This window comes from Gordionus sp. m RMFG-2023, chromosome 1 (assembly GCF_954871325.1).
Source record: "Gordionus sp. m RMFG-2023 chromosome 1, tfGorSpeb1-WG-v2, whole genome shotgun sequence".
Classification (NCBI taxonomy): domain Eukaryota; kingdom Metazoa; phylum Nematomorpha; class Gordioida; order Chordodea; family Parachordodidae; genus Gordionus; species Gordionus sp. m RMFG-2023.
In genome coordinates, this window is record NC_088775.1 from 50,460,152 (window position 1) to 50,485,955 (window position 25,804).

At 25.1% G+C, this 25,804-nt stretch overlaps 2 protein-coding genes across 5 annotated transcripts; one reads left to right on the top strand and one right to left on the bottom strand.

Annotated features, from left to right (window-relative positions):
- Positions 1 to 5,155: 5,155 nt before the first annotated feature.
- On the top strand, positions 5,156 to 8,723 carry LOC135931525 (uncharacterized). 4 transcript variants are annotated; one of them, XM_065468700.1, is made up of 9 exons: positions 5,156 to 5,203; positions 5,254 to 5,295; positions 6,666 to 6,728; positions 6,800 to 6,931; positions 6,981 to 7,045; positions 7,098 to 7,217; positions 7,266 to 8,058; positions 8,099 to 8,363; positions 8,412 to 8,723. In XM_065468700.1, exons 7-9 carry the CDS (start codon positions 7,464 to 7,466, stop codon positions 8,569 to 8,571), a joined length of 1,020 nt encoding a protein of 339 aa, XP_065324772.1. In that variant the 5' UTR covers positions 5,156 to 5,203; positions 5,254 to 5,295; positions 6,666 to 6,728; positions 6,800 to 6,931; positions 6,981 to 7,045; positions 7,098 to 7,217; positions 7,266 to 7,463; the 3' UTR covers positions 8,572 to 8,723. The 4 variants fall into 4 exon arrangements, with proteins under 4 accessions (XP_065324772.1, XP_065324773.1, XP_065324771.1 ...); XM_065468701.1 differs by lacking the exons at positions 5,156 to 5,203; positions 5,254 to 5,295 and having other exon boundaries at positions 6,689 to 6,728; positions 6,776 to 6,931; XM_065468699.1 differs by lacking the exons at positions 5,156 to 5,203; positions 5,254 to 5,295; positions 6,666 to 6,728 and having other exon boundaries at positions 6,746 to 6,931.
- A 15,037-nt stretch (positions 8,724 to 23,760) lies between these two features.
- Positions 23,761 to 24,449, bottom strand: LOC135922680 (uncharacterized). Its single transcript, XM_065457112.1, has 2 exons — positions 23,990 to 24,449; positions 23,761 to 23,883 (listed from the first exon to the last, which is right to left on the bottom strand). Exons 1-2 carry the CDS (start codon positions 24,338 to 24,340, stop codon positions 23,851 to 23,853), a joined length of 384 nt encoding a protein of 127 aa, XP_065313184.1. The 5' UTR covers positions 24,341 to 24,449; the 3' UTR covers positions 23,761 to 23,850.
- Positions 24,450 to 25,804: the final 1,355 nt, after the last annotated feature.

Genomic DNA, 25,804 nt, shown 5'->3' on the forward strand with positions numbered 1-25,804 from the left:
ATTTTCAGGCCCGGCATAGAAGTTTTTTTTTAAAATTCAGGCTCAGCCCGGGTGTTTTTTTTTAAATTTCGGGCCTGGCCATAGAGTCCGGCTCGAGGTCGGGCCTGCAGGTCTCTGGAAAACATATCAAGAAGTACAACTTTTGAAAGTAGATTGAAAGGTTTGGATCTTTTGAATATTCATAGGCATTTGACAACAAGCAAGGATGAGATAATTGAAAAATTAGCTCAATCCCAACGAAGATTGGATTTTACATTGTAAATATTTATAACATACAAAATACAATTATTCCCTAAGATTTTTGTGTATTAATTTATATTTCTAACATTTAAATTTTTTATACTTTATATATAAATTTTAAAGCTAAAAAAATTCAAGTTTCTATTTTGGGTCATTTAAGTGATTCTTTACATATAATTTTTTTATAATTCACATTAATTTAAAATTGTGTATTAGAAATAGTTATTAGTCCTAATAAATTTATGCTAGATATTTTTAAAAAACAATAATATTTCTTAAAAAATTTTATTATCCCCCCCCCCCCCCAGACCAAATTCCTGCGTACGCGTATGGTAGGATCATCTATATAAAATAATAATTTATATAATAATTTATCTTTTTTCATATAATACAATATATTTTGATTTTTCTCCATTTTCTTTTTGCATAATGAAAGGAAGATTATAATAAAATCATGTACTGTTACAAAGAAAAATAATATTTATTTAAAATAAGCCCTATAATTTTCTAAGAAAGGTATTTAAATAAAATATTAAATTGATTTGTTTAAATAGGTGAGAATTATTTTAAATTATTTGCTAATTTAAACAAATAGGGTGCAAATCCGTAAATGGAAGCATTAGTTAGCGAAGCCTCCGACACGAAGGGATGCAATATCAAACGATTACCTTTTAGCATATATAATTCACAATTATTATAATACTTTATCAAAATAATTATGTGTAGTCTAGTTTAAATTAATTTGTATTAATTTCAAAAATTAACTTGTTCACTTCAATCGTTTAAGAAGCCATTTAATTATTAAACCACACGATTTGGGTGGATATTTAAATATGGCCCGATTAAGTTATAGCCAAAAATATATGTAGAGATTTGGCAAATATAGGTTCAATCCAAACCTTTCTTCCACCTATGAGTAAAATATCGGTTTGCATAATATTATTTTAACACAAGAATTTTTAATAAAAATATTTTGATATTAAAAAACGCAAAAACATTTGCAATAGGAATAAGTTTGTTTTTTCTGGCTTTAAAAAAAAGTTTTATCTGGGAATGGCTTGAGACGTCCATATGTTGCACCCCCTAAAAAAACCAGTGAGTCCTCTGGTTACTTAAGATCCAATATTAACCGGGATTTTGGAGAAAATTTCGAATATAAAAAAGCTTTTTTTAGAAAATGTTTGATTTGAAAATTCCGTTAATATAAAATATCTCACACAATAATTTTTTAAGTAAGATAAAAACGGTTACTTGTTATATTCAAAAGAGTGGTTACATGTCAATACCGCGAAAATTTTAGCGCGAAATGTATTATAGCAAATGCATTACAGCGAATGCATTATCACGAATATAATATAGCGAATGCATTACCGCGAATGCATTATAGCGAATATAATACAGCGAAAATATTATAGCGAATGAATTAGCGCGAATGTAATACCGCGAAAATGTTATCGCGAATGTATTATAGCGAATACATTACAGCGAATGAATTATCTCGAATGCATTATCGCGAATATATTACCGCGAATGCATTATAGCGAATTTATTATAGCGAATGAATTATCGCGAATGCATTATAGCGAATGCATTATAGCGAATGCATTATAGCGAATGCATTATAGCGAATCCATTATAGCGAATGCATTATAGCGAATGCATTATAGCGAATGCATTATAGCGAATGCATTATAGCGAATAAATTATCGCGAATGCATTATAGCGAATGCATTATCATATCGCGAATGGAATTTCATGAAAGTTACAATTTTATATTTATCGACTTTTCGACTGACTTAGTTGAATCTGAAAATTAAGTTAAAATGGGGATTGGCTCTAAAAACATTTTTTTATTGAAATTAAGGCTAAGGCTTTTCTTTTTTTTGACTCAAAATATATAAAAGAGATTCTAAGTAATAAAATAGATTTCTCTTTTTCATCTAATCATTTTAAATATTAAACATCAAGTTTTTTCTTTTTAATTTATTGAAAACTTGAGGGGAGAACGGGGTTATGGCGAACCCTAAAGGCAAACCTTAAAAAAAATTATAAGTACTTTATCATTTTTAATAAAATATATCTCATTTTGTTCAGCTCTATTAGTTTTATGATATGTTTAAATTTCAAAAATACATCTCTAATAATTTTTTCAAAATATCATTTTTCCTGGAATTTTTTTTGGTAACCGAGTGAACCCTACCCGGGGACGAACATGCCCTTGGTCGAGGCTATTATAAACTCTGCTTAATTTTCCATATATAAAAGTTATATATTTTTTTATTAGGATATATTTAATGATTTAAAACATAAAAGTGTTATATAAAATCATTTAAAACATTCACAATCTTTGCAAATAAAAAAACAATAAAATTGCAAAGCCATGTAACTAATAACTGACATTGAAATCAGTCTTGATTGTTATGCTTGATATAATTTATTTGTATACCAAACAATTATTTATCTATAATAACATTTTTCGATTTTTTTTCTTTTAGTTGGTCTCTCCTTGGCTTTTTTTGCATGTCAAATTTTTAAAAAATAGCAAAAAAAAAAGGTTCGACCTAACCCCATAAAAATAGCCCAGTAGCACCACTTTGATTAAGATCATATTTTGAAGTATTTATATTATCAATTTTGTTCGGGTAAATTGTTACTCTATAAAATAGGATTTTTTCTTTTATATAAGATGATTTTTGTGTGGTAAAATTGTATATTAATCTTTATTTTTGAAAAATAGTAAAAGTGTAAAAAGTTACTTTTTGAAGGTACGAATGATATAAAGCATTATAAAAATTCTTCAAGCGGTCCGATAGAAATAAAAATTATAGCCGCATATGCAATATATAAGTATATAGTTGGTAAAAAATTATCTCTTAGAGTTTATTACTCTAGAAAATAAAGCCACTCTCACTATAACCCTGGGTTCATTATAACACCGGTCTCCCCTAATTATGCGCATCAGAAATTTTTTAGCTTTAGCTGATAACATAAAATAATATCACAAAGTTCTTTCCAAAAGTGTCTTACTTTGTGGAATAAACAAAAAATGTCTACCAATATGCCAGGTAACATCATAAAATTGGGTAGGTATCTGATAAATTCTATTGGAATTCGTATTACGAATCTATGGTTTTGCTTGATAAAATCTTAGTTGAAAAACAAAAGGAGCTTGATGAGTTATATGATAACCATGGGGTTAGCTTGGTGAACTGGATTAATATTCCACTTTTTCCTAGAGAATTCAGGAATTAAACTTGATTCCAATTTTTCTTCTCATGTCAAAATTTTATTATTATCAGATCTTTGATAAAATACATAATTTAGAAAATTATCGTATGTTTATATTGTTAGTGGTATTTAATAATGAGATTTGTTTAATAATGCTAAAATATTTTATGTTATAGTTTATGAATTTGAAGAAATCTTTAAAAATATATATGTCCGACTAAATTTTTTTATCTTAATTTTCTAAAAGCCACTTTATAAAATTTAAAATATTTTGTTTTTATGTTATAGTTTATGAATTAAAGGAAATCTTTAAAATATTTATGTACGACTACATTATTTTTATCTTAATTTTCTAAAAACCACTTTATAAAATTATATATTTTGAGAATATTAAGACAGGAGATTTCATAAAAAACGAATGACACGTTTCGGAGTTAATAAGATTTCAAAACGCGACGTTTTTTAGCCGCCCGGTAAATAATCAAAATTTTTGATCTCATTATCAACTTTCTTCCAATAGTAGGAATAGGGCTAGTAGTCGTTTTTGTCAATATCATCATAAGCTTGACAATTTATAATTGAATTTATTAAATACCATGAGATAGCCCAACAAACACTTAACTTAAGTTATACATTAATATATATTTTTAATATTTTATATTTTAAGATTGATTCTAGTAAAAGTTAATTTTTGCCCCAACAAGCCCCAAACCCCAGGCTTGTAGATTGCATTGGTTTATTAAGTCTCCTATAGGATAATTGTTATTATCAATAATACACCATTTGTATATAAATAATTCATAAAAAATTTCAAAATGTGATATTTTATTTAAAAAATGTTTAAGTTTTAATGAATTATTTAATTTTTTTCTAATTCTTTTGATTATCAACCACCAGAAAAGGTGAAAGTTAAAGGGAAAAAAAATAGAATTTAAAGCTATAATAGTAGCTAATGAATACTTATTATATAATATTTTTAAGCATAATATAATTAATTCGACCTAATTCTACTAGCCCCTAGTTACTGATATGATTTACCCTTTCCAGCGCTAAAAAAATATGTTGATAATTTTTTTTTTTATTATAGTAAATGGTTTTAAATTTTTCTTAAATATTTTTAAAAAAATAAGTGGTTATAATACAACCCTCCCCCAAGCCATATCTGGCAAAAAAATTTTTAAATAAGATTAGATGAAGGGGAACATTGGATTGAGACCTCTATCTTATTAAATCTTTTGTAATCGTCAATATTATTAATTTTATAGCTTTAAAACATAAAATCTTATCTTTTTTAAATTTAACAAATTTAAACATTGTTAAATTTAAAAATAATAAATACCAACTCCTGTTTCAAATATAAATCTTAAGATGATGAAAAATATATTTAATTATATATTTTGGTGGTATCAATAGAGATGATATGTGAATTTAGTTGAAATTTAATATTTTGTAAGTTATTTTCAAATCATATTATTCTGCCTGAAAGGGAATGCCAACAATAAATATTTTTAAACATAATGATTATGAGACTTTCTGAAATGGGAAAAAAAGATTTTTTAATTTCATATTCTGTCTATTTAATTATTTCTAAATCTCACTGTGCAAATTGGTTCGGTGGACCACTAAATAGCATTGCTCAAAATAGCATAAATTGAGTATGTTTTAAAACGTCTTCAAAATAACATATTCAAAAAATGGCCGCCATATCTGAAGCGATAAAAAATTTAAAGTGCAAGTAATATATAAAGTTTTGTATACTGGTTTAAATTTTAGAAATTTTCTTAGGCTTAAATTTTGATATTGAAAATGATCATATAATTTATAAAGGTATATTAATTAAATATAGTTAAAGTTTTCACCAAGAAGTTTTGAATACTGATTTGATATTGAACTTAATGATCATAATATTATTTATAAAGATGTAGAAATTAAATATAGTTAGAGTTTTCACTAAGAAGTTTTGAATACTGATTTGATATTGAACTTAATGATCATAATATAATTTATAAAGATGTATTAATTAAACATAGTTAGAGTTTTCACTAAGAAGTTTTGAATACTCATGTGATATTCAACTTAATGATCATAATATAATTTATAAAGATGTATTATTTAAATATAGTTAGAGTTTTCACTAAGAAGTTTTAATACTGACTTTGACTAAGAAGTTTTGTATACTGGTTTAAATTTTAGAAATTTTCTTAGAGGCTTAAATTTTGATATTGAACTTAATGATCATAATATAATTTATAAAGATGTATTAATTAAATATAGTTAGAGTTTTCACTCAAAAGTTTTGAATACTGACTTTGACTAAAAAGTTTTGTATGCTGGTTTAAATTTTAGTAAAGGCTTAAATTTTGATATTGAACTTATTGATCATAATATATTTTATAAAGATTTATTTATTAAATATAGTTAGAGTTTTCACTAAGAAGTTTTGAGTACTGATTTGATATTGAACTTAATGATCATAATATAATTTATAAAGATGTATTAATTAAATATAGTTAGAGTTTTCACTAAGAAGTTTTGAATACTGACTTTGACTAAGAAGTTTTGTATACTGGTTTAAATTTTAGAAATTTTCTTAGAGGCTTAAATTTTGATATTGAATTTAATGATCATAATATAATTTATAAAGATGTATTAATTAAATATAGTTAGAGTTTTCACTCAAAAGTTTTGAATACTGTCTTTGACTAAGAAGTTTTGTATGCTGGTTTAAATTTTAGTAAAGGCTTAAATTTTGATATTGAACTTAATGATCATAATATAATTTATAAAGATTTATAAATTAAATATAGTTAGTTTTCACTAAGAAGTTTTGGATACTGATTTGAATTTTAGAAATTTTTTCAAAGGCTTAAATTTAAAAAAGAGGATTTAGTTGATTATTGATATTAAACTTGACAACACAAATCACACCATTAAATTGGATTAATTTTATTTTCAATTAATAAATGATTATATTTAATTAATTAAGATTGTAAAATAACTTAATAATATTAAATCAATTAAGCATAAACTATCAATACTATATTTGACATTGTGAGTGATCTTGATATTCCATTTTTACAATTGTTAACAGTAACAATATAATTTATATGTATTACTCTAATAATTATAATAGCACTGATTTAATATGGATTTATATATTCATAATAAATTTTTAAAAATAATTCAAATATTTATAGATGCTAGCCACTCTTGCCAATAATTTGAAATGTTACCTTAAGATTCAAAATATTAAATTTGAAGTAATATTGTTTTATATATTTTTTTACTTTTAAGAAAACTCAAAAAGGAAATCATTTAATAATTTATTTAGGGTACGAGTACCTCATAAAAAGTGCCAACAAAAAATTTATACACTTAAGTTGTCGTGATAATTGTTCTGGTAGAGCTAAGCTCTCATTAAAGGACATAATAATTACGATAGAACACACAGCGAAGTGTAAATGTAATAAAATAAATATTTAAGATATTTAAACATCTTTATTTTAAATAAGATAGCACCCATCTTAGTCTTCCATAACACAATCACAAGATTCTGTCATTTTGCCTGATATCTTAAGTAAATAAAAATTTTAAAAATTCTTAATTTGACAATTTTATTTATAATCTAGTTTCATCCAATGGTATTCCACATTTGGAACAACAAGTTTCTCCCATAGTGCCTGACACAAATCTAGATTCCCCTCTTGACATAGCCTAAGCCTTATTAGACTTAAATTCAAATATTTATGGTAAAATAATTATAATAAATTGCATTAATATTATTTTTAATTAACTAGAGGCTCGTTTTGTCAAAAGCCAAAAATGGAAAATGTTACTCTTCTTTTAGAACTATATAAATAGATTTCACTGTCAAAATAGGGATATTATAAAATATCGTTATAGAGTAGCTGATTGTCTAAGGCCAAATGTAATTTGATGGTGCTTATATTGCTTCGGGTATACATGATCATCCTTTTGAAATAGGGACATTCGAGATGCTTAAAACTAAAGAAGCACTCGAAAATATTGTAGCTCAGAATCCCCTTGAGACACGCTTAAACATAACAAACTATGGAAAGAGATGTTTGGAGGATCCAGAAATAGAAAACTATTCTGAGGCGATACCATCATTTATATCTTTGAAGAGTCACATAGACAGACTCCTTATGAAATATCGGCCCCCTAGGCCTCATTCGATTTTGGATATTGAGTTATCAGCAGAATATGCTATGACAACTCGCAATGAACGTTTTCTAATCCATGGAACAGGTAACTTATATGTTTTTGGTACTGATTCCATGTTGCGTTTGACCGAGGGTTCTAACATGATCTACATGGATGGAACTTTTCATATAGCTCCTACATTATTTTATCAACTTTATACCTTGCATGTTATGTATGGTGTTATGATACCTATCATTTACGCTCTCCTTCCGGACAAGACGAAAGAAACATATATCCGGCTTTTTCAAATTATTACTAATTTTTGCGCCGAACGCCAGATAACCTTTAATCCTCGATTTGGCCAAACAGACTTTGAGGCAGCTTCTATATCAGCTCTCAAGTTTGTATTTCCTGTGATTATAAAGGGTTAAATTTATAATTTATATTCTAATATAATTTTGTATAGGATGTTTTTTTCATTATTCGCAAGCGTTATGGCGAAGATGTCAATCTTTAGGGTTGGTAAGCTTGTACCTGAACCACTCCAATGTTCACAAAGTTGTTAGGCGCATGACAACTTTGCCTTTTTGTAAGGAGGAAGATATATCTAGGGTAAGACATAATTGTTATATTATGGCGTCTGAAAATCCCATGCTCATGGATTTTATGGAGTATATGGATACGACATGGCTAGGCCTTAATGCCATATTTCCTCATGGCATATGGACAAGGTATTTAAAATATAATTAATTAATTTTTAAAATTTTCATATAATTTAGATATAAAGTCGATGGTCCCCGCACCAACAATCATCTAGAGGGGTTTCATCATGCCTTAAAGAGAAAAACGGCACACGCTCACCCAAATGTTTACATTCTTATAAAAACTTTAATAGGTCATCATTCTAACGACCTCAAAATTATCCAGATCAATAATTAGATCTAGAGTGCGGCGAAGAAATAGAAAATATGAAAGAATCGATGAGCATATTACAAATTTAACACAAATGTATGAAAGAACTTCTGATATTACAGAATTTTTAGATAAAATATCTTTTTTAGTAAATTTTAAATATTAAAACTATCAATAAATATCCGTTTTTAATTTTATTATAGTTTTATTTTATAACAATAAATTTGTAAATGTTTATTTTTTTTATATACATACATAAATAAAAGATTTTATCAAAAAATAAAAGATTTATTAGTGAATTTTTTTAAAAATGTTTTTGCTAGGTTTAAGACAATAAGTTACGAAGATAACAATAACATTTAGAAATTTTTTAAAGAAGTTAAATAATTTCACACTCGATATTTTAACATTTGCCATTATAATTTACTTGTATAAAAGCAACATTCAACTAATCCTAGTACATATAATGCTCTATTGGTAATATTTTTATTTATTGAAATATATTTAACAAAATAAATAAAAACTAAATAATATATTTAACAGACTTAATCAAATATCATGAATATTAATATTTTATTAACTAGATGTCCTTAACCATATTTTGTATATTAAATTATTATTTTTTTATATTAACATTATTAAGGTATAATGATATCTATTTGGTCACTCTAAATAATATTAATTTTTAAATAATTTAATAGGGTTGGACCTTCAGTTAATTTAATATGGAATTATAAACAAAACATCTTAAAAAATTAGTCCACTGAATGATTGAGATTAGGGCTTTTAGATTTATTATCAACCCCATTAGAGAGAAGTCTAATGATGAAGATTGTATCAAAACAAGGATCTATTGAACCATTGAAAGAAAGTTTTATTCATAAAATTTTAAATAGGCACTATCACTTTTTTAAAAGTATTAGTAAAATCGGATGATAGTAATTTTATAAATTTTAATTAACATAAATTTATTTTACTTCTTTTTTCCGGTATTAATTTTAATTTTTCTTTTACTTTTCTCTTTGCAATTTTTTTTAAAACATAAAATATTTTGTAGCAAGGGGAAAAAATGAATGAAAACAACTATATTATTTATATTTTATTATTTCTTCACTTTATATATATTTCTACAAACAATAAAATAATAATCAAATTTTTATTGCAAAAAAAAAATATTATTGATACAAATAGTTATCGCTCTACATAAAAAACAATTAAACAAAAAAAAATCGATAAAAGTATTATCGCTCTACAAAAAAAATAATTAACAAAAAAATAGATAAAAATAGTTATCGCTCTACAAACAAAAATATAAACTATATCATGAGTAAGAATATTTTTCATTTTTAAAAGCAAAATTTATTTTCAATAATTGTAATTATAAATTGATTAGATTATCAGAGTTGTATAAAAAGTATCTGTATCTATATACTACTTCAGAAGTATCTGTATCTGTTTATAGATAAATTTTGATATACTTTTATTTAACGTTTTATTTATCAAAAAATAAAAATAAGTGCTAATTTTCCTCATATGTATGAGCATATAATTTAAATACATATATATTATAAAAATATTAAGACTAATATAATAAAAAAATATATATAATATTAAAACATCTATAGATATCAGTTTAAGATTGTGAAGGATATTTTTAACATGCAAGGGAATTTATAAATCTTCGCTTAGCCATGACACCTAATAATTATAAACAATACCATTGATGCACCAAATTATTTTAAGCAATTAATTTAGAAATTTGTAAAATAATTTTATGATATTCCACTAACTTTTTATAAATAAATTAAAAATATTTTTAAATTTTAAATCTATTTTTTATTTCGATTGAAAAAAAATTATTAAAAAAATTGAAATCTAGCAATAACTTTTATAATTTAGCACATTTTACTCAAAAACAAAGATGAATTAATTTTATATTTTAATTTAATTTTATTATGGTTTTACTAATAAATAAAAATTAAAAAAAATTTTGATTGCTTCCCTAGTAGTAAACTTGTTATACACCTAAATTATAGTAACATCATATCAATGGCGTAGCTAGGAATTTTCTTTAGAGGGGGTTCATACATATAGCTGGGGGGTTTCGCCTCCCAGATCCCCTTTAACGGGCCTTCGGCCCTTTTGCCAAGGCCTTCGGCCTGGTTTATCTTACAAATAACCATATCTTCGATAATATATAATAAATATATTTTTTAAATACATCAATAATATGTTATTATAATTTAGTAGATTATTCTCAATGACTTTATAATAATACTATCCAGAATAATTTCAATAGTAATATAATATCCTTCCACAAACATCAAAACCAGAAAAATATAATTGATATAAAATCACTTTTAAGTCTTTTGAACTTATAATCTAAAAATAATCTCAAAACCCGAAAACCACCCCCGTAGCTACGCCACTGCATCATATATGTAATATGTAGGTAAATTATATATGGTATATATATTTATTATACATGTAATATACATATAAATAATATTTAAACATATTTACTTAACATATATATATTTAATTTTACTGTATATCGATATTATTTAAGATAATATATTACTAAATTATAATAAGATCATATTTATAATATGTAGGTAAATTATATATGGTATATGAATTTATTATACTTGTAATATACATATAAATAATATTTAAATATATTTAATATTTTAAAATATTTATTTAAGATATATATTAACTAACATATTGATTATATATTATAATAACATCATATTTATAATATGTAGGTAAATTATATATGGTATATTTATTAATTATATATGTATGTAATATTTAAGTATATATTTAATATTTTATTATATTTATTTAATATAATATATATGTAATATTTATTACACATGTATATATTTTTTATCTATTAATCTTTCTAAACAAATATTTATAATATATGTTATTTATTATTTAAATTTTCTAGTGGTAACATAAAGTGAGTATGTTTATTCTATTCTGATTAATGCGATTTAGACCTGAATCCAAGGGATCGGTTCTAAATCGCTAAACGAAAAATCGCTAAAAAATATGTAGGCAAAAGATTATCAAAGATGGCCACCAATACTATGAAGATTCAAACCTTCGCAGAAAACATAGATAAATTACTTAAGCTTACAAAATTAGAAAAATAAGTATGTTTAGTATAACTAAAAGCCATGCAGAAACCTGTAAACCAATCCAAAGTATTTAAATTAAATTACAAATATATATTACTATATCTTTAGATGTCTTACCTTTTTTCAAGGTAGTGTTTTTAAAGTATGTATTTACTATAACAACTTATAATATATAATTTAGCACAGTCACAAATAAATATATACTCTATTGTGTTATATTGTTGGAAATTATAATATTGATATCTTTATTATATGTTAAATATTTATCTAAAATTTTATAATGCTATTTTTAATTACTATAACAATGATTACAACATTCTTTAGCCTTTATCACTTGTACGTTTAAATTCACAAAGTTGATATAAAGAATTACTGACATTATTTAACCCTTTCATCAGTTTATCTATAAATTCTTCTAATTTTATTCGAGTATTGTTGATATCATATTCTTTCATATTTTGCTGTAAACTAAAATTAAAATGATTCTGAACTAATTGCTCTTGTTGGTCTCTTATTTGATTCATTTTGTCATACAAATGTTGACCTATAACATATAACATTATATATTTTCATATATGAAAAACACACGGAAGGCAGGTACTAAAAAAGTATAAAAAGATTAAATTAATTTGTTAACTCTTTTTTTGATTTTTAAATTTAATTTTATTATGACTATCTATATACAAAATTCTTGTCATTATATACATTTTTTATAATAGCGTATTTACATATAAACAAAATACATATGTCCTTTACAATTTCATTTTACTTTTTCTTATCACTGACCTTTTAAACTAAAAAATACAATATTCAATTTTAGATCTTTTAAACAAAAATTATAATATTCAATTATATTTAACATTTCCTCTTCTTTTTAAATTTCTTCCTTCGAAAGCTTGAGTGTTCTTTCCTATCATCGAGAGTATATCGTTTAGATCGTTTGTTAGACCATCTGATTATCGTTAGTTGAATTGATTATCGAACATCATGAAACATCGTTGTTTGAACATCATTGTTGAAACGTCGTCAGTTAAACATTGCTTGTTGATTTGCTGTTTGTATGATCATCCTATTTCTCTTTCAAAATTTTATATAAATATTTTTTACATAATTTTATTTATTTATAACAATTAATCATTTTCTATGTCGTAGGTCATATTCTCGCTTTTGAACTTGACTTTGAATATTCGAATTTTGAACTTGAACTTGACTTTGAATTTTCGAATTTTGAACTTGAACTTGTTCACTTCTTCCCCCTCTAAAAATTTTTTCAGTATTATTTATTGATGCTCTCTTTTTTATTTGATCCAAATGTCTCCTGATAATATGATGTCCATTGTCTATTCTGTATGTCAAGTTGCCTTCTTTTTGTACTATTACTCCTTTATCCCAAATATTTTCTTTAAACGTCTTGTACCAAATCTTGTCTCCTATTTCTATTTCTCTATTCTTTGATATTTTTCTTCTTAACATATTCTCGTTATCTTCCACAGGTTTGATTAAGTCCCATTTGGTCCTGATCGTTCTTGAAAACATTACTTTACTGGGTATCATATTCGTTGTATCATTCGGCGTATTTCTATAATTAAACAAAAATTTCTCTAAAGCTACATCCAAATCTATGTTCGTGTTGCTTTCCATATTTCTTTTAAGACTCATTTTCATAGTTTTTATCATCCGTTCACATTGACCATTCGATTGTTGATGATGAGGTGCTGTAAGTATGTGTTTTATGCCATAATCTTCACAAAACTTTTTAAATAATTGACTAGTAAAATTCGTACCATTGTCCGTCACGATTTTGTGTGGTATTCCGAATAAGCTTATAATTTTCATCAATTCTTTTAGAGTTGATTCCGTCGTAATATTTTTCATTCGTTTTATGATCGGAAATTTGCTATACGCGTCCACAAATACCATTAGATTGTTGTCTTCAAATTGTGCAAAATCTATATGTACACGTTCGAAAATCTTTGTTGCTGGTTCCCATATCTATTACATAAATCACAATTTTTTACCTCTAGATCTATCTCCGTGTTTATTCCAGGCCACCACAAATAATCTCTCGCCAACATTTTCGTTTTACCTGCACCTAAATGTCCTTTATGTAGTTCGCGTAAAATCTCTTTTCTCATGTTCAGCGGTATTATTATTCTGTTTTCTTTAAATAGACAATGTTTTATCAAACTCAATTCCATTTCCATGTTTCTGTATGTTTTGTTCTTTATTGGTTCATTATTTCTAATATTATCAATTATATCCATTAGTTCTTTATCCTTCTTTGTTTCTTTAACTAATTGATTGAAGTTTATTGGTATGTCCCATAATTTGTCAATTTCTTTATCATCTATATTTTTTATAGTATTATCTGTATTTGTCAATGGTAATCTTGATAAACAATCAGGCACCAAGTTTTGTTTCCCCGGTCTATGTATTATTGTATAATCATAAGCTCCCATTGCTAAATTCCATTTCTGTAAACGCATTGATATTGAAGTATTATCTTTGAGTGTTTTTGAAAATAAATATATTAGTGGTTTGTGATCTGTTATTATCATAAATTTTGTCCCAATTAAATATTCCTGAAATTTTTTTACCGCAAATATTATAGACAAAGCTTCTCTCTCGATATTTGTATAATTTGTTTCAGCTTTTAACAAAGTTCTTGATGTGAATGCAATAGGTTTCTCTTTACCATCACCTTCCATGTGAAATAATACTGCCCCTAATCCTTTTTTTGAAGCGTCAGTAGCAATTCCTATAGGCAATTCTGGATTGTAATAATTTAAAGTCGGCGGACTGCTAATCAACGCTTTCAAATCATCAAAACTCTTTTGGTGCACATCTTCCCATATCCATTTTTCCTTGTTAACCATCTTGTACAAAGGATCAGCTAAGTCTGCAAAGTTGCACAAAAACTTTCTATAATAACTGGCCATGCCTAAAAATGTCGCTAATTCCTCTTTTGTTGTTGGTTTTGACATGTTAGTAATAGCTTTAATTTTGTCTTCATTAGGATGTATACCATTTTCATCTATATCGTGTCCCAAAAATCTAATCTCCTTCTTCATAAACACACTCTTGTTGAAATTTGGTGTAAGCCCATATTTTGTTATTCTATCAAAAACTTTTTTTATGTTGTTCAGATGTATTTCATCATTATCACCCGTTATTAATAAATCATCTATATAAAATATGACATCTTTCATATCTCCGAAAATTTTCTCCATGGTGCATTGAAAAATTGCTGATGATGTTTTTAAACCAAATGGTAATCTCGTGAATCTATAATAACCTTTGTGCGTTGATATTGTAAGCAAATCTCTGGATTCTTTATGTATTGGTATTTGTAGAAACGCGTTTTTGAAGTCAATCTTTGTAAATTTTTTTCCTTTTGATAATTTCGAAATTAAATCATTAATGCGTGGTATCGGATATTTAAAGTCCTCTAATACAGGGTTTATCGTATTTTTGAAATCAGCACATAGTCTCAATGATCCATCACTTTTATAAACTGGAGTGAGTGGACTTGCCCATCGTACTTCGTCTACCGGTTCTATTATCTTATCATCAATCCATTTTTGTAATTCTTTTGTTATTAAATCAAGTCTTTTATATGGTACGTGTCTTGGTGGTATAATCTTTGGTTTAGCATCTTGTGTCAAATGTAATTTAACATCATTACGATATATAGGTTTTTTATTGATTCTTGAACTACATTCTTTTATTAATTTGTCTATCGTATCATTATTATTTTCCTCGATTAGATTCACGAATTTATTGAGTATGTTACCAAAAACTTTTATCCATGTTCTTCCTAGTAGTGCATTCTTGTCACTTTCGACTACATACGCATCTAAGTTTTGAGTTTTGTCATCATATCTCACTTTTATTTTAACGATTCCTAGCACTTTAATACTTTTCCCATCATAGCCAGTAAGTTTCGTATCCGATTTATTTAAGACTTTGATTCCTATCTTTCTAGCAATCTTAATCGGTAATATTGAAAAGCACGACCCGGTATCTATCTGCATTACTACCGGCATACCGTTAAGGTATATCGTAACTTTGTAAGCATCATTTGCCCTGTCATCATCCTCCATATTATTCACATCAATGCTAAATAAACTATGATCCTTTTTATCATTATTTTCCTCCTTTATTTCTTCTATATCGACGGTATTTATATTATTCGAATATCCTGTATTATTATTATTATTATTATTATTGATTCTATATCTATTATTGCTTGTCTGACTATTATCACGATTATTGTTATATCTTGGTATGTATCTTAATTCGTTTTGATATCTATAATCTCTATAATTATTTTCATTATATTTGTAATTATCATTATTATTATATCTATAATTATTGTAGTTATTATTATAATTATTTTTATTGTTGAATCTTATAAAATTACTATACGATCTCGATCCATTATACCCACTATTAACTCTAGGATTATAATTATTTCGATATCTTGGCTCGTAATTATTCGTATATCTTGGATTAAAATTGTTTTGATATCGAGGATTAAAATTGTTTTGAAAACGAGGATTGAAATTATTCTCTGGATAATTATATCTCTGATAACTGTCGTATCTAGGCTTCCATTGATTTCTATGGACGTAATTCGTTTGTGCATCTACTCCTCTATATCGATCATCGTATTTCATCATCCTTCTATCCGTATCCGCTTGACTAACCTTCCGCATTTCTATTTGTTTTATTTCAGATGTATCTTCTATTTTTATATTATCAATTTTATTAATTATTTTGTCATAAGCTTCATCATCCTCAATCCCCTTTCCTATTTTTATTATTTCATGAATATCTGAACTTTCTACATGTGAAATTTTCTGACGTATATCTTTATTGGTTGAATATATTTTTATTCTCTCATCATAATTACTAAATTTGCATTTATTACTTAATAAACATAATCTGGTTACCCAATTACTGAATGTTTCATTTTTATCTTGTACTACTTCACTTAATTCTTTCAAATACGCTATGTTCGAATTGTCCGGTTGTAAAAGTTTAAATCTCTCGAGTACGATCGGTGGATTGCTAAATTCCGTAGGAGTGCATATCGCCTCTAGTCTCAGGTAAAGATCATCCGGTAACCTCTGCGTAAATGCGTATGCCTTTTCTATATCTGTATATTGTGTATCTTTAAATATATTATCGAATTTTTTAAGAAAAACCTCAACATTATTATTAAATATAGGGCATTCTATTATAGTATTTTTAACTAAAGGTTTCATTATTCTTTATTATATAATATTAATATTTATAATTATATTTATCATATATGTTTGTGAAAATATAATACGACTATAATTGATATTTTTATAAGTCTCTTTGATATCTATGAGCCTTCAGTATAAATAATCGTCCAGTAGTGTCGAAGTATTCTTTTCCATTTATTAGTTCATACGCCTCTTGCATGTCCTCAAGTCTGTCATAACGTATTATAATAATTGTCATGGAATCATGTAATTTATAAGAGAAATCTCTTTTAATATTGTCAAAATATCTCTTTATAATGGTTTCCAAAGGCAATGTTATCATTAATAAATACGCTGCCACCATGAAAAACACACGGAAGGCAGGTACTAAAAAAGTATAAAAAGATTAAATTAATTTGTTAACTCTTTTTTTGATTTTTAAATTTAATTTTATTATGACTATCTATATACAAAATTCTTGTCATTATATACATTTTTTATAATAGCGTATTTACATATAAACAAAATACATATGTCCTTTACAATTTCATTTTACTTTTTCTTATCACTGACCTTTTAAACTAAAAAATACAATATTCAATTTTAGACCTTTTAAACAAAAATTATAATATTCAATTATATTTAACAATATACTATATTATTTTTTAAATTATAATGATTAATTTTTTATAAATTTATATCTGCAAACCATTTTGTAATTCTATTTAAAATGCTTAAAAATTATTTTACAAAAACAAAATATGATAATAGTATAGAAAAAGGTGAATAAATAAAACCTCTAATATTTATTGTAATTCTCAGATATTTAATCAATATATTTTTTTTCATTTTTGCCAGTATAAAATTAAAATGGAAATCAGTATTAAATACAAAATTCGGCAGTAATTTTTATCAGTAAAAAATAAACATTTCTTTATAAGTAGCAGAGATGTGTAAGGTTAGGTTAATAGAAAATTTTATATAAGCTACCTATCCCATTATTTAAATGTTTATCCAACCCAACTGAGCCTGATAAATTTTTTACTAATATCCTAACCTGGCCTGTTAAAATTTTACAAAAAGTCAAGTCTAATGAAATATCTCACCCAACCTATTAAAATTCTAGAATATCATTAAATTTTTTAGAAATTTTCAATGTTTATATCTATTTTTTTCTCAATATCAATTAAGACTCTTATATCTCTACTCTATGACTATCCATTTTATAAATTAATTGTGTTTTAATATCTGACTTTATTTATAGGTTTATAATATTTTTAAACAGCTCTTAAAATACAAAATAATCATGTTGTAGTTTATTTTAAATAAATAATATTAGATTGAAATTCAAAAAAATGTCTAGCCTAGTTTATAATTTATTTCAATTATGGAATTAATTTATATAGGCAGTTCTTAAAATAAAATAGGCTCATTGTCATTTCAAAGAATATTAATCAAATTCTAAATCAGAGATTTGTGAGGCTTAGCCTGATTTTTTTATGTAATGTCCCACCCAGCTTGTTAATTTTTTGTGTAAAAATTTTCTGCTCTGCTTGATCCATCAAAATCTTAATAAATTTGCTCAGCTAGGCCTAGATTTAGTATACCTACAAAAATACAAATCGAATATTTGCATTATTCATATTTGATTTGTAAGTCTTGGTATGCTCAGATTGTTAAAAATCTATTCCCAACATGGGACAAAATTTTTTTTTGAAACCAACTCCTTGAAAAAGGTTAGTTCAAATAAGGTTAAAGTGTTAGATGGGGAAGTGGTAATATTACATTTTAGTTTCTCTCATATAGTTGTTAAAAATTTAGAAATTTTTTAGCATTGTGTTTTTCCAAAAGAACAGTTAATTTTTTAAATAGGAATGGATTTTTTTAAAGAGGCACATATATTATTTTGCATTTCTTAATGCAAAAAAAAACGTTTACCAATTTTGCACATGCCATATAAGACATTATTGAAATAAACAAGTCATTTAAATTTAATTACTGGATATATTTAAATAAGGTAATATAAATTAATAATTTTTTGGACCCCTCATTTATTACTTAAAATGATTGAATATTGGATAAAATCAATAAATAGTACATTATAACCATAAGTGTATCCAGGACACTGCTAAAGGGGGAGGGAAAATATTTGTAAGCCCTATATTAGATTTTCATAAAAATCATTTTCGGTCTTTAGTTTTTTTTATTAAAATTTCTAAAAATTTTGAATTAGTCGTTATTTTAAAAGTTAACTTTTACTAATTTTACTTTTAAATTCTTCTTTATAATGATATATTTGTATACAATTTTTGGAGGAGGGGGTCGAATAGTAATGGCTGAAAAAAAGGTTATTTTTATTTACATATTTAGTCACATTTTATAATTTTTAGCCTAGCCCGTGTTTATAGAAAAATTCCTGGCACAAGAACCCATTTATTTTTAACTTTTTTTTGAACTTAGTAGGAAGGTATACATAAGATTTATTCATTAAAAGAACAAGCGTTCCCTCTAGGTCTTGATAGGCTAATATGGCTAGGTGTGTTAATTATATACTGTAGTCTACTATTAATCATAATTATTATTATGAATATTTTTAACAACATGATGATATTGATATTATGTATGGGCGTCAAATAAAGTGTTTTAATTAAATTTTGCTTTAATACTTATTATTATATTAATATTCTAAGTGGGCGGGTCTACTAGGTCTTATGAGGTCGGAAATATTTTTAACAATGGAAAATATTGATATGGGCGTCAAATAAAAGTGAATTTAATTATATCTTGATTGTAATCTAAATTATTATTCAAAGTGGGCCGGTCTAGGAGGGCACAGGAATATTTTTAACAATGCACTATTTATCCGCAATTGGAAAATTTTGACCTGGAAACCCTGTTCACATTATTTAATAAATATATATTATATAATATTTTATATTCCAGGCACAAAAACCCATTTATTTTTTTAAATCATCTCAGGTTTTTTAAAAAAAAATATTTAAGCCTGGTGTACGGTAAACCGTTGTTTAATATTGACTGCATCCTACATAATTTTTTGAATTCAAAACCATTGGCGATATCCTATTTCATTTGAAAATCGATGTTTTAAAATAATTGGGATAAAATTGATATTTAGATTGATAATAATATTCATTTCTCACTTCAAAATTGACGGCCATTTTCTATAAAAATTAATGTTTGAAAATAAATTGGGTTAGTTTAGTATGACTACAAATAATATAGATTGCTAATATATTAAGTTCTCTCTTTAAAAATATTGGCGTATTTAAACAATAATTAGTGTTTTGGAACTAAAATGAATGCGATTAATGCCAGGAAATTTCAGAAGCAATAAATCCCATTCCTCCTTCTAGTGGACCTTATTTTAAAATATAATTCAAATAATAAAAAAAAAAATCCTTAATATCAAAGTTTCTACACATGGAATACAGTTCCAGCAAAACAGATTAAAAATTTAAAGCACCCAATTAATTATTTAAAATGCAAAAAATAGAACAAAATACCCATCATACTATCACCTTACCTTAATTTTGATTACCTATATATGGATTTTCATTATAAATTGCTAAATACAAAATTTTTTTTAGCATATTCATATGAAATTCTCAGAGTAGATTCTCTTCAGAATAAATTTGGTAAAATCACATTTATCAGGGAAATTAAAAACGCGCAATTAGATCAGACCTACAGACCCAGCCTTAAATCCGGCTCGGGTACACGGACCGGGCTGTATTTTAATTTTTTTAAATATACCCGGGCCCAGCCTAAATTTTATTTTTTAAATACAAGGGCCAGGCTTATATTTTAAAACCACATATTTTAAATTACCATTATTATCTATGATATAATATATTTTAAAGAAATTCGAGCTGGGCAGTGCAGTTTAAAATAACTCACAAATTATTAAATATTGATAAAATTTCTAAAAAATTGACGTAAAACTGGCTTAGTTGCTGATAGTTTTTTTAAACTGGCTACTCTACTAGTTAAAGCAAAGCACTAATCGGTTGTTGAATATATTAACAAATGAATAAGAGAAATTATACTGCTCTAGGATATAAAATTGCAGAGTTTGAGGCATACTCTATTTATAACTTATGCTTATAAAAATAATTAAAAATTTATAAAACGCATACTTAATAATATTATATATATATATTAAAATTTATTATAATATCCCCCTTAAAATATATATTTGTTATTAAGTACTGAATATAACTATTGATAAAATCTTTTATTGCCATTTAAAATATTTTTGTAAAACGCCTTGTTAATAATATAATTTGTAATTATATACTAAAATTTATTATAATTTCTCCCTTAAGATATATATTTGTATTAAGTATTTTAACTATTGATGAAATTTTTTAATGTTTTTAAAATAATTAAAAATTTATAAAATGCATACTTAATAATATATTATATATATATTAAAATTTATTATAATATCCTCCTTAAAATATATATTTGTTATTAAGTATTGAATATAACTATTGATAAAATCTTTTATTGCCATTTAAAATATTTTTGTAAAACGCCTTGTTAATAATATAATTTGTAATTATATACTAAAATTTATTATAATTTCTCCCTTAAGATATATATTTGTATTAAGTATTTTAACTATTGATGAAATTTTTTAATGCTATTTAAAACAATTATTAAATTTGTAAAACACATGTTTAATAATATTATTGTGAATTATATATATTAAAATATATTATATTCTCACCCTTAGATTTATATTTGTATTAAGTATTTTATAAAACTATTTGTTGTCATTAATTTTTATTTTTTAGTGGTATTTTAATTTTTAGCGATTATTACTTTTAGCGATTTAGAACGGGAACCGAATCCAATTGGTTTATTATTCATGATACGGTTTAAAACAATTTCAACTTTAAGAGAGACAGAAGGCCACAAATCCATATTTTTATTATAGTGAAAAACATTTTAATTATGCTTTAATATTATTTACTTATCTTAAATTCCGTTTAAAACAATTTATAAAATACAGAGAAAATATTCAAAATAACGAAATTTGAAAATTTAGGGCAGGGCTTTAAATAATCAGAGCTAAAAAATGCAGACCGAAGAACACAGGTATATTAATTTACGACATTTATATTATTTATTTTATTACTAATTATGACATTGAAATATGTTAAATTCAATTTTGTCTGTACTGTAAAAAATAGCTAAATATTAATAATAGTATAATTTTTTTTGGCGTTGATAAAGCTATCCTTTCAAAAATAACCCAGCGGCTGAAATAATATTTTTCTATTAAAATCTTTAGACATTTTTGGAATTGGATAAAAATAAAGTTATTACTAAACTATAATTTACTTCTGGCACCTTACTTTAAAAAGATGAAAGGTGCAATAATTTTTTTTCAATTTTTTTAAAGATTTATATAAGTTAATTGATGATACTACGAAATAAGATTTATAAATAGATTACATGACTTGTTTATTAACTCATATTTTGTTATATTTTATTACTCTAAAATAATAATTTAATTTTTTTAAAATTCTGGAACCCTAACTGAACTTGGGATCAAGACTAGTGCCTGAAATCTAACTCGTTATATTAAAATTTATTAATGTTTACAACCCTTAATATTTTTGATTAGTAATTTTTTTAAATCTCACTTTCGCGTTTCAATTTATATATATTATTTAATTTTATTTATAAAACTCTTCATATATTATTAAAGATCAATTCTCTATATTGCCACAAAAATGAATTTTTCTAACCAAAAATCTAATAATAATAATATGAGAATACAATTACAATCTGCTAGCTGCTTATAGAGTTTTATATTTTTACTAAAAAATATAAAATAATATAAAAATATATATTTGCTATTTTATTTTTTTATTATAATTGAATACATTATTGTAAAATTATATATTTAAATTAATATTGGATGCTAGCCCTTCAAGTACGATATAATATCGCGATTTCTGTAATCCGATACTATTTTAGTCTTTCTGAGAGATTCCGGTATTTTTTTCTTGGAGAAGCTTCATCATCACCTCCTTGTAGTTGGATAATTTTTAACTCAGTTAAACTTTGTTGCTTTTTAAGTCTTTAAAATGATATAAATATTCAATGTATAATCAATTTTCCTTTTTTAATTTAAAAAAACTAAATTATTCTAGAATTTTTTTCTTAAATTTTTTACCTGGAAATTTAATATTATACCTGTTATAAATCTCCATATTGTAGGATGATAGGAAGTCAACAATGAATTAAAACTCCTGTACCATCCCTCCATAGAATTATTTGTATTCGCGTCGCCATTAAGTGTGGAATTATAGCAATTCCATAAGGGAATGGGAAAAATTGGGATTAATCTTTCCCTCCTATAAGATTTCCCTATATATGTGTTTTCAAAATAATCAATAATCGGCTGTAAAATAACATCTTCTTGATAAAACGGAGACATTATTAATGTCTCAAAAGCCATTGTAACATCTGTTTCTAGCACATAGGCCAAACATAACATCATTTTTAAAAATAAACAAAATTGTGTATTGGTTTTATATTGCATTGATATTTCTGGAAACCTTTCTATTTTTCTCCAAAAACTTTGATGAAATAAACATCCTCTTTGTTTCGTTAACGGGAAGACCGATTTGAATGCATTGATTGCCGATAACTCAAAATCGGTCATTATAAAATCAGGAGAGATTGTTACATATGATCGAATAATTTCAAAAACTCGCTTGTAATCCTCACTCCTTTTACCGATCATCAATATGTAAACTAGGGGGGAAACCGTTTTATTTTTTACTCCGTGAAGCCTATAAAGTTGATGAAAAAGAGGAGGTGTACATTTAAAAGTACCATCGGCGAACCACATCGCACATGAGGAGAGAAATTCAAGATTTCCATCAGTGGAGAATATTAAAAGTCGCTCGTTTATCCTAATTTATAATATAAAATTGATTAAAAGTTTAATCTAATAATTTTTAATACCAAATTTTGATTTTCTGGATATATATAAAATTTAAACAAATTGTTCAATTTTACCTCATCATCATGAATGATAAAATTCTCGCCTTTCTCGGTAATAGTATATTCGTAGGGTAAAATTAATTCGGCCAAAGAAGTTGGGCACGGTGGTGGATGATTGTGAGAGCTTCTTGTACGGTGTATTATCCTTTTAATAAGGCTGGAGTTAGGAATCTTCATTTCGATGGATTCATCTAGATTTGCCGATATCTCCGAGATAATCATACTGGGAGTATCGATAGTTGTTTTCGCTTTATGCTTAATTTCGTTAGCAATTTTTTGTGACTCAGTTTGAGCAATATCCGGAATATGATTGTGCTCGAATTTATTTGGAGATTTTTCATTATTTCGGCTTGTGAGCCTGGCCATACACTTGTGAGTATCTCTCTCTACGCACTATAGTAGTAGGTAGGAGGCACCTTTTTATCAAGCCTGTAAACAAAGTTATTATATATCTCTAGATCTAAATCTTTATAACTTTTAATCATAATTATTTAAATGATATATTGAGTAATTTGTTTCTATAAAAAATAAAAATATTTTAATAATATGTAAAATAAAATGACAAAAATTTTCGAATCTTTACTATTCTTAAAAAACAAGCCAGTTGCTGTAATATAAATTCTCAGAACACCCTTGAATAAAAAAAGGGATAAAATAATCTTAAAAACATTTTGTCTAGGTCAAAAATAATTTTACGCCATTTTTAAATTATTTTTAAATATATTTTGCCTATAAAAATAAAAAATTTATTTTTTATATCTAATTTTAATTATGATTAATGATAATATAGATATATATATATTTTTAAGTAAAAACAAATTACTAAAATAACTATATTCACATATATACAAATGAGAGGTTTTCTTAATAATAAAATGACCATATAATAATTATTAAAATGACCACATAAAAATATATAAGTTAAAATAATAATTATTCAAATGACCACATAAAAATATATAAGTTAAAATAATAATTATTCAAATGACCACATAAAAATATATAAAAAAATAAATATTCAATTGACCACATAAAAAATATTTTAAAAAATAAATAAATAAAAAAAGATCAAAAATTTTCCCGTGATTTAGGTAGTTACCCCCAACGCCAAAAAAATTATACTTTTATTAATATTTAGCTATTTTTTAATGTACTGACAAAATTGAATTTAACATATTTCAATGTCATAATTAGTAATAAAATAAATAATATAAATGTCGTAAATTAATATACCTGTGTTCTTCGGTCTGCATTTTTTAGCTCTGATTATTTAAAACCCTGCCCTAAATTTTCAAATTTCGTTATTTTGAATATTTTCTCTGTATTTTATAAATTGTTTTATACGGAATTTAAGATAAGTAAATAATATTAAAGCATAATTAAAATGTTTTTCACTATAATAAAAATATGGATTTGTGGCCTTCTGTCTCTCTTAAAGTTGAAATTGTTTTAAACCGTATCATGAATAATAAACCAATTTGCACAGTGAGATTTAGAAATAATTAAATAGACAGAATATGAAATTAAAAAATCTTCTTTTCCCATTTCAGAAAGTCTCATAATCATTATGTTTAAAAATATTTATTGTAGGCATTCCTTTCCAGGCAGAATAATATGATTTGAAAATAACTTACAAAATATTAAATTTGAACTTAATTCACATATCATCTCTATTGAAACCACCAAAATATATAATTAAATATATTTTTTATCATTTTAAGATTTATATTTGAAACAGGAGTTGGCATTTAAAGCTATAAATTTAATAATTTTGACGATTACAAAAGATTTAATAAGATAGAGGTCTCAATCCAATGTTCCCCTTCATCT

Coding starts and splice junctions, on each gene's coding strand:
- LOC135931525 (XM_065468700.1), top strand. CDS start 7,464: ATGCTTAAAACTAAAGAAGCACTCGAAAATATTGTAGCTCAGAATCCC. Junction 8,059..8,098: donor ATTTCCTGTGATTATAAAGG/GTTAAATTTATA, acceptor AATTTTGTATAG/GATGTTTTTTTCATTATTCG. Junction 8,364..8,411: donor CCTCATGGCATATGGACAAG/GTATTTAAAATA, acceptor CATATAATTTAG/ATATAAAGTCGATGGTCCCC.
- LOC135922680 (XM_065457112.1), bottom strand. CDS start 24,340: ATGGCCAGGCTCACAAGCCGAAATAATGAAAAATCTCCAAATAAATTC. Junction 23,884..23,989: donor TTATCATTCATGATGATGAG/GTAAAATTGAAC, acceptor ATTATAAATTAG/GATAAACGAGCGACTTTTAA.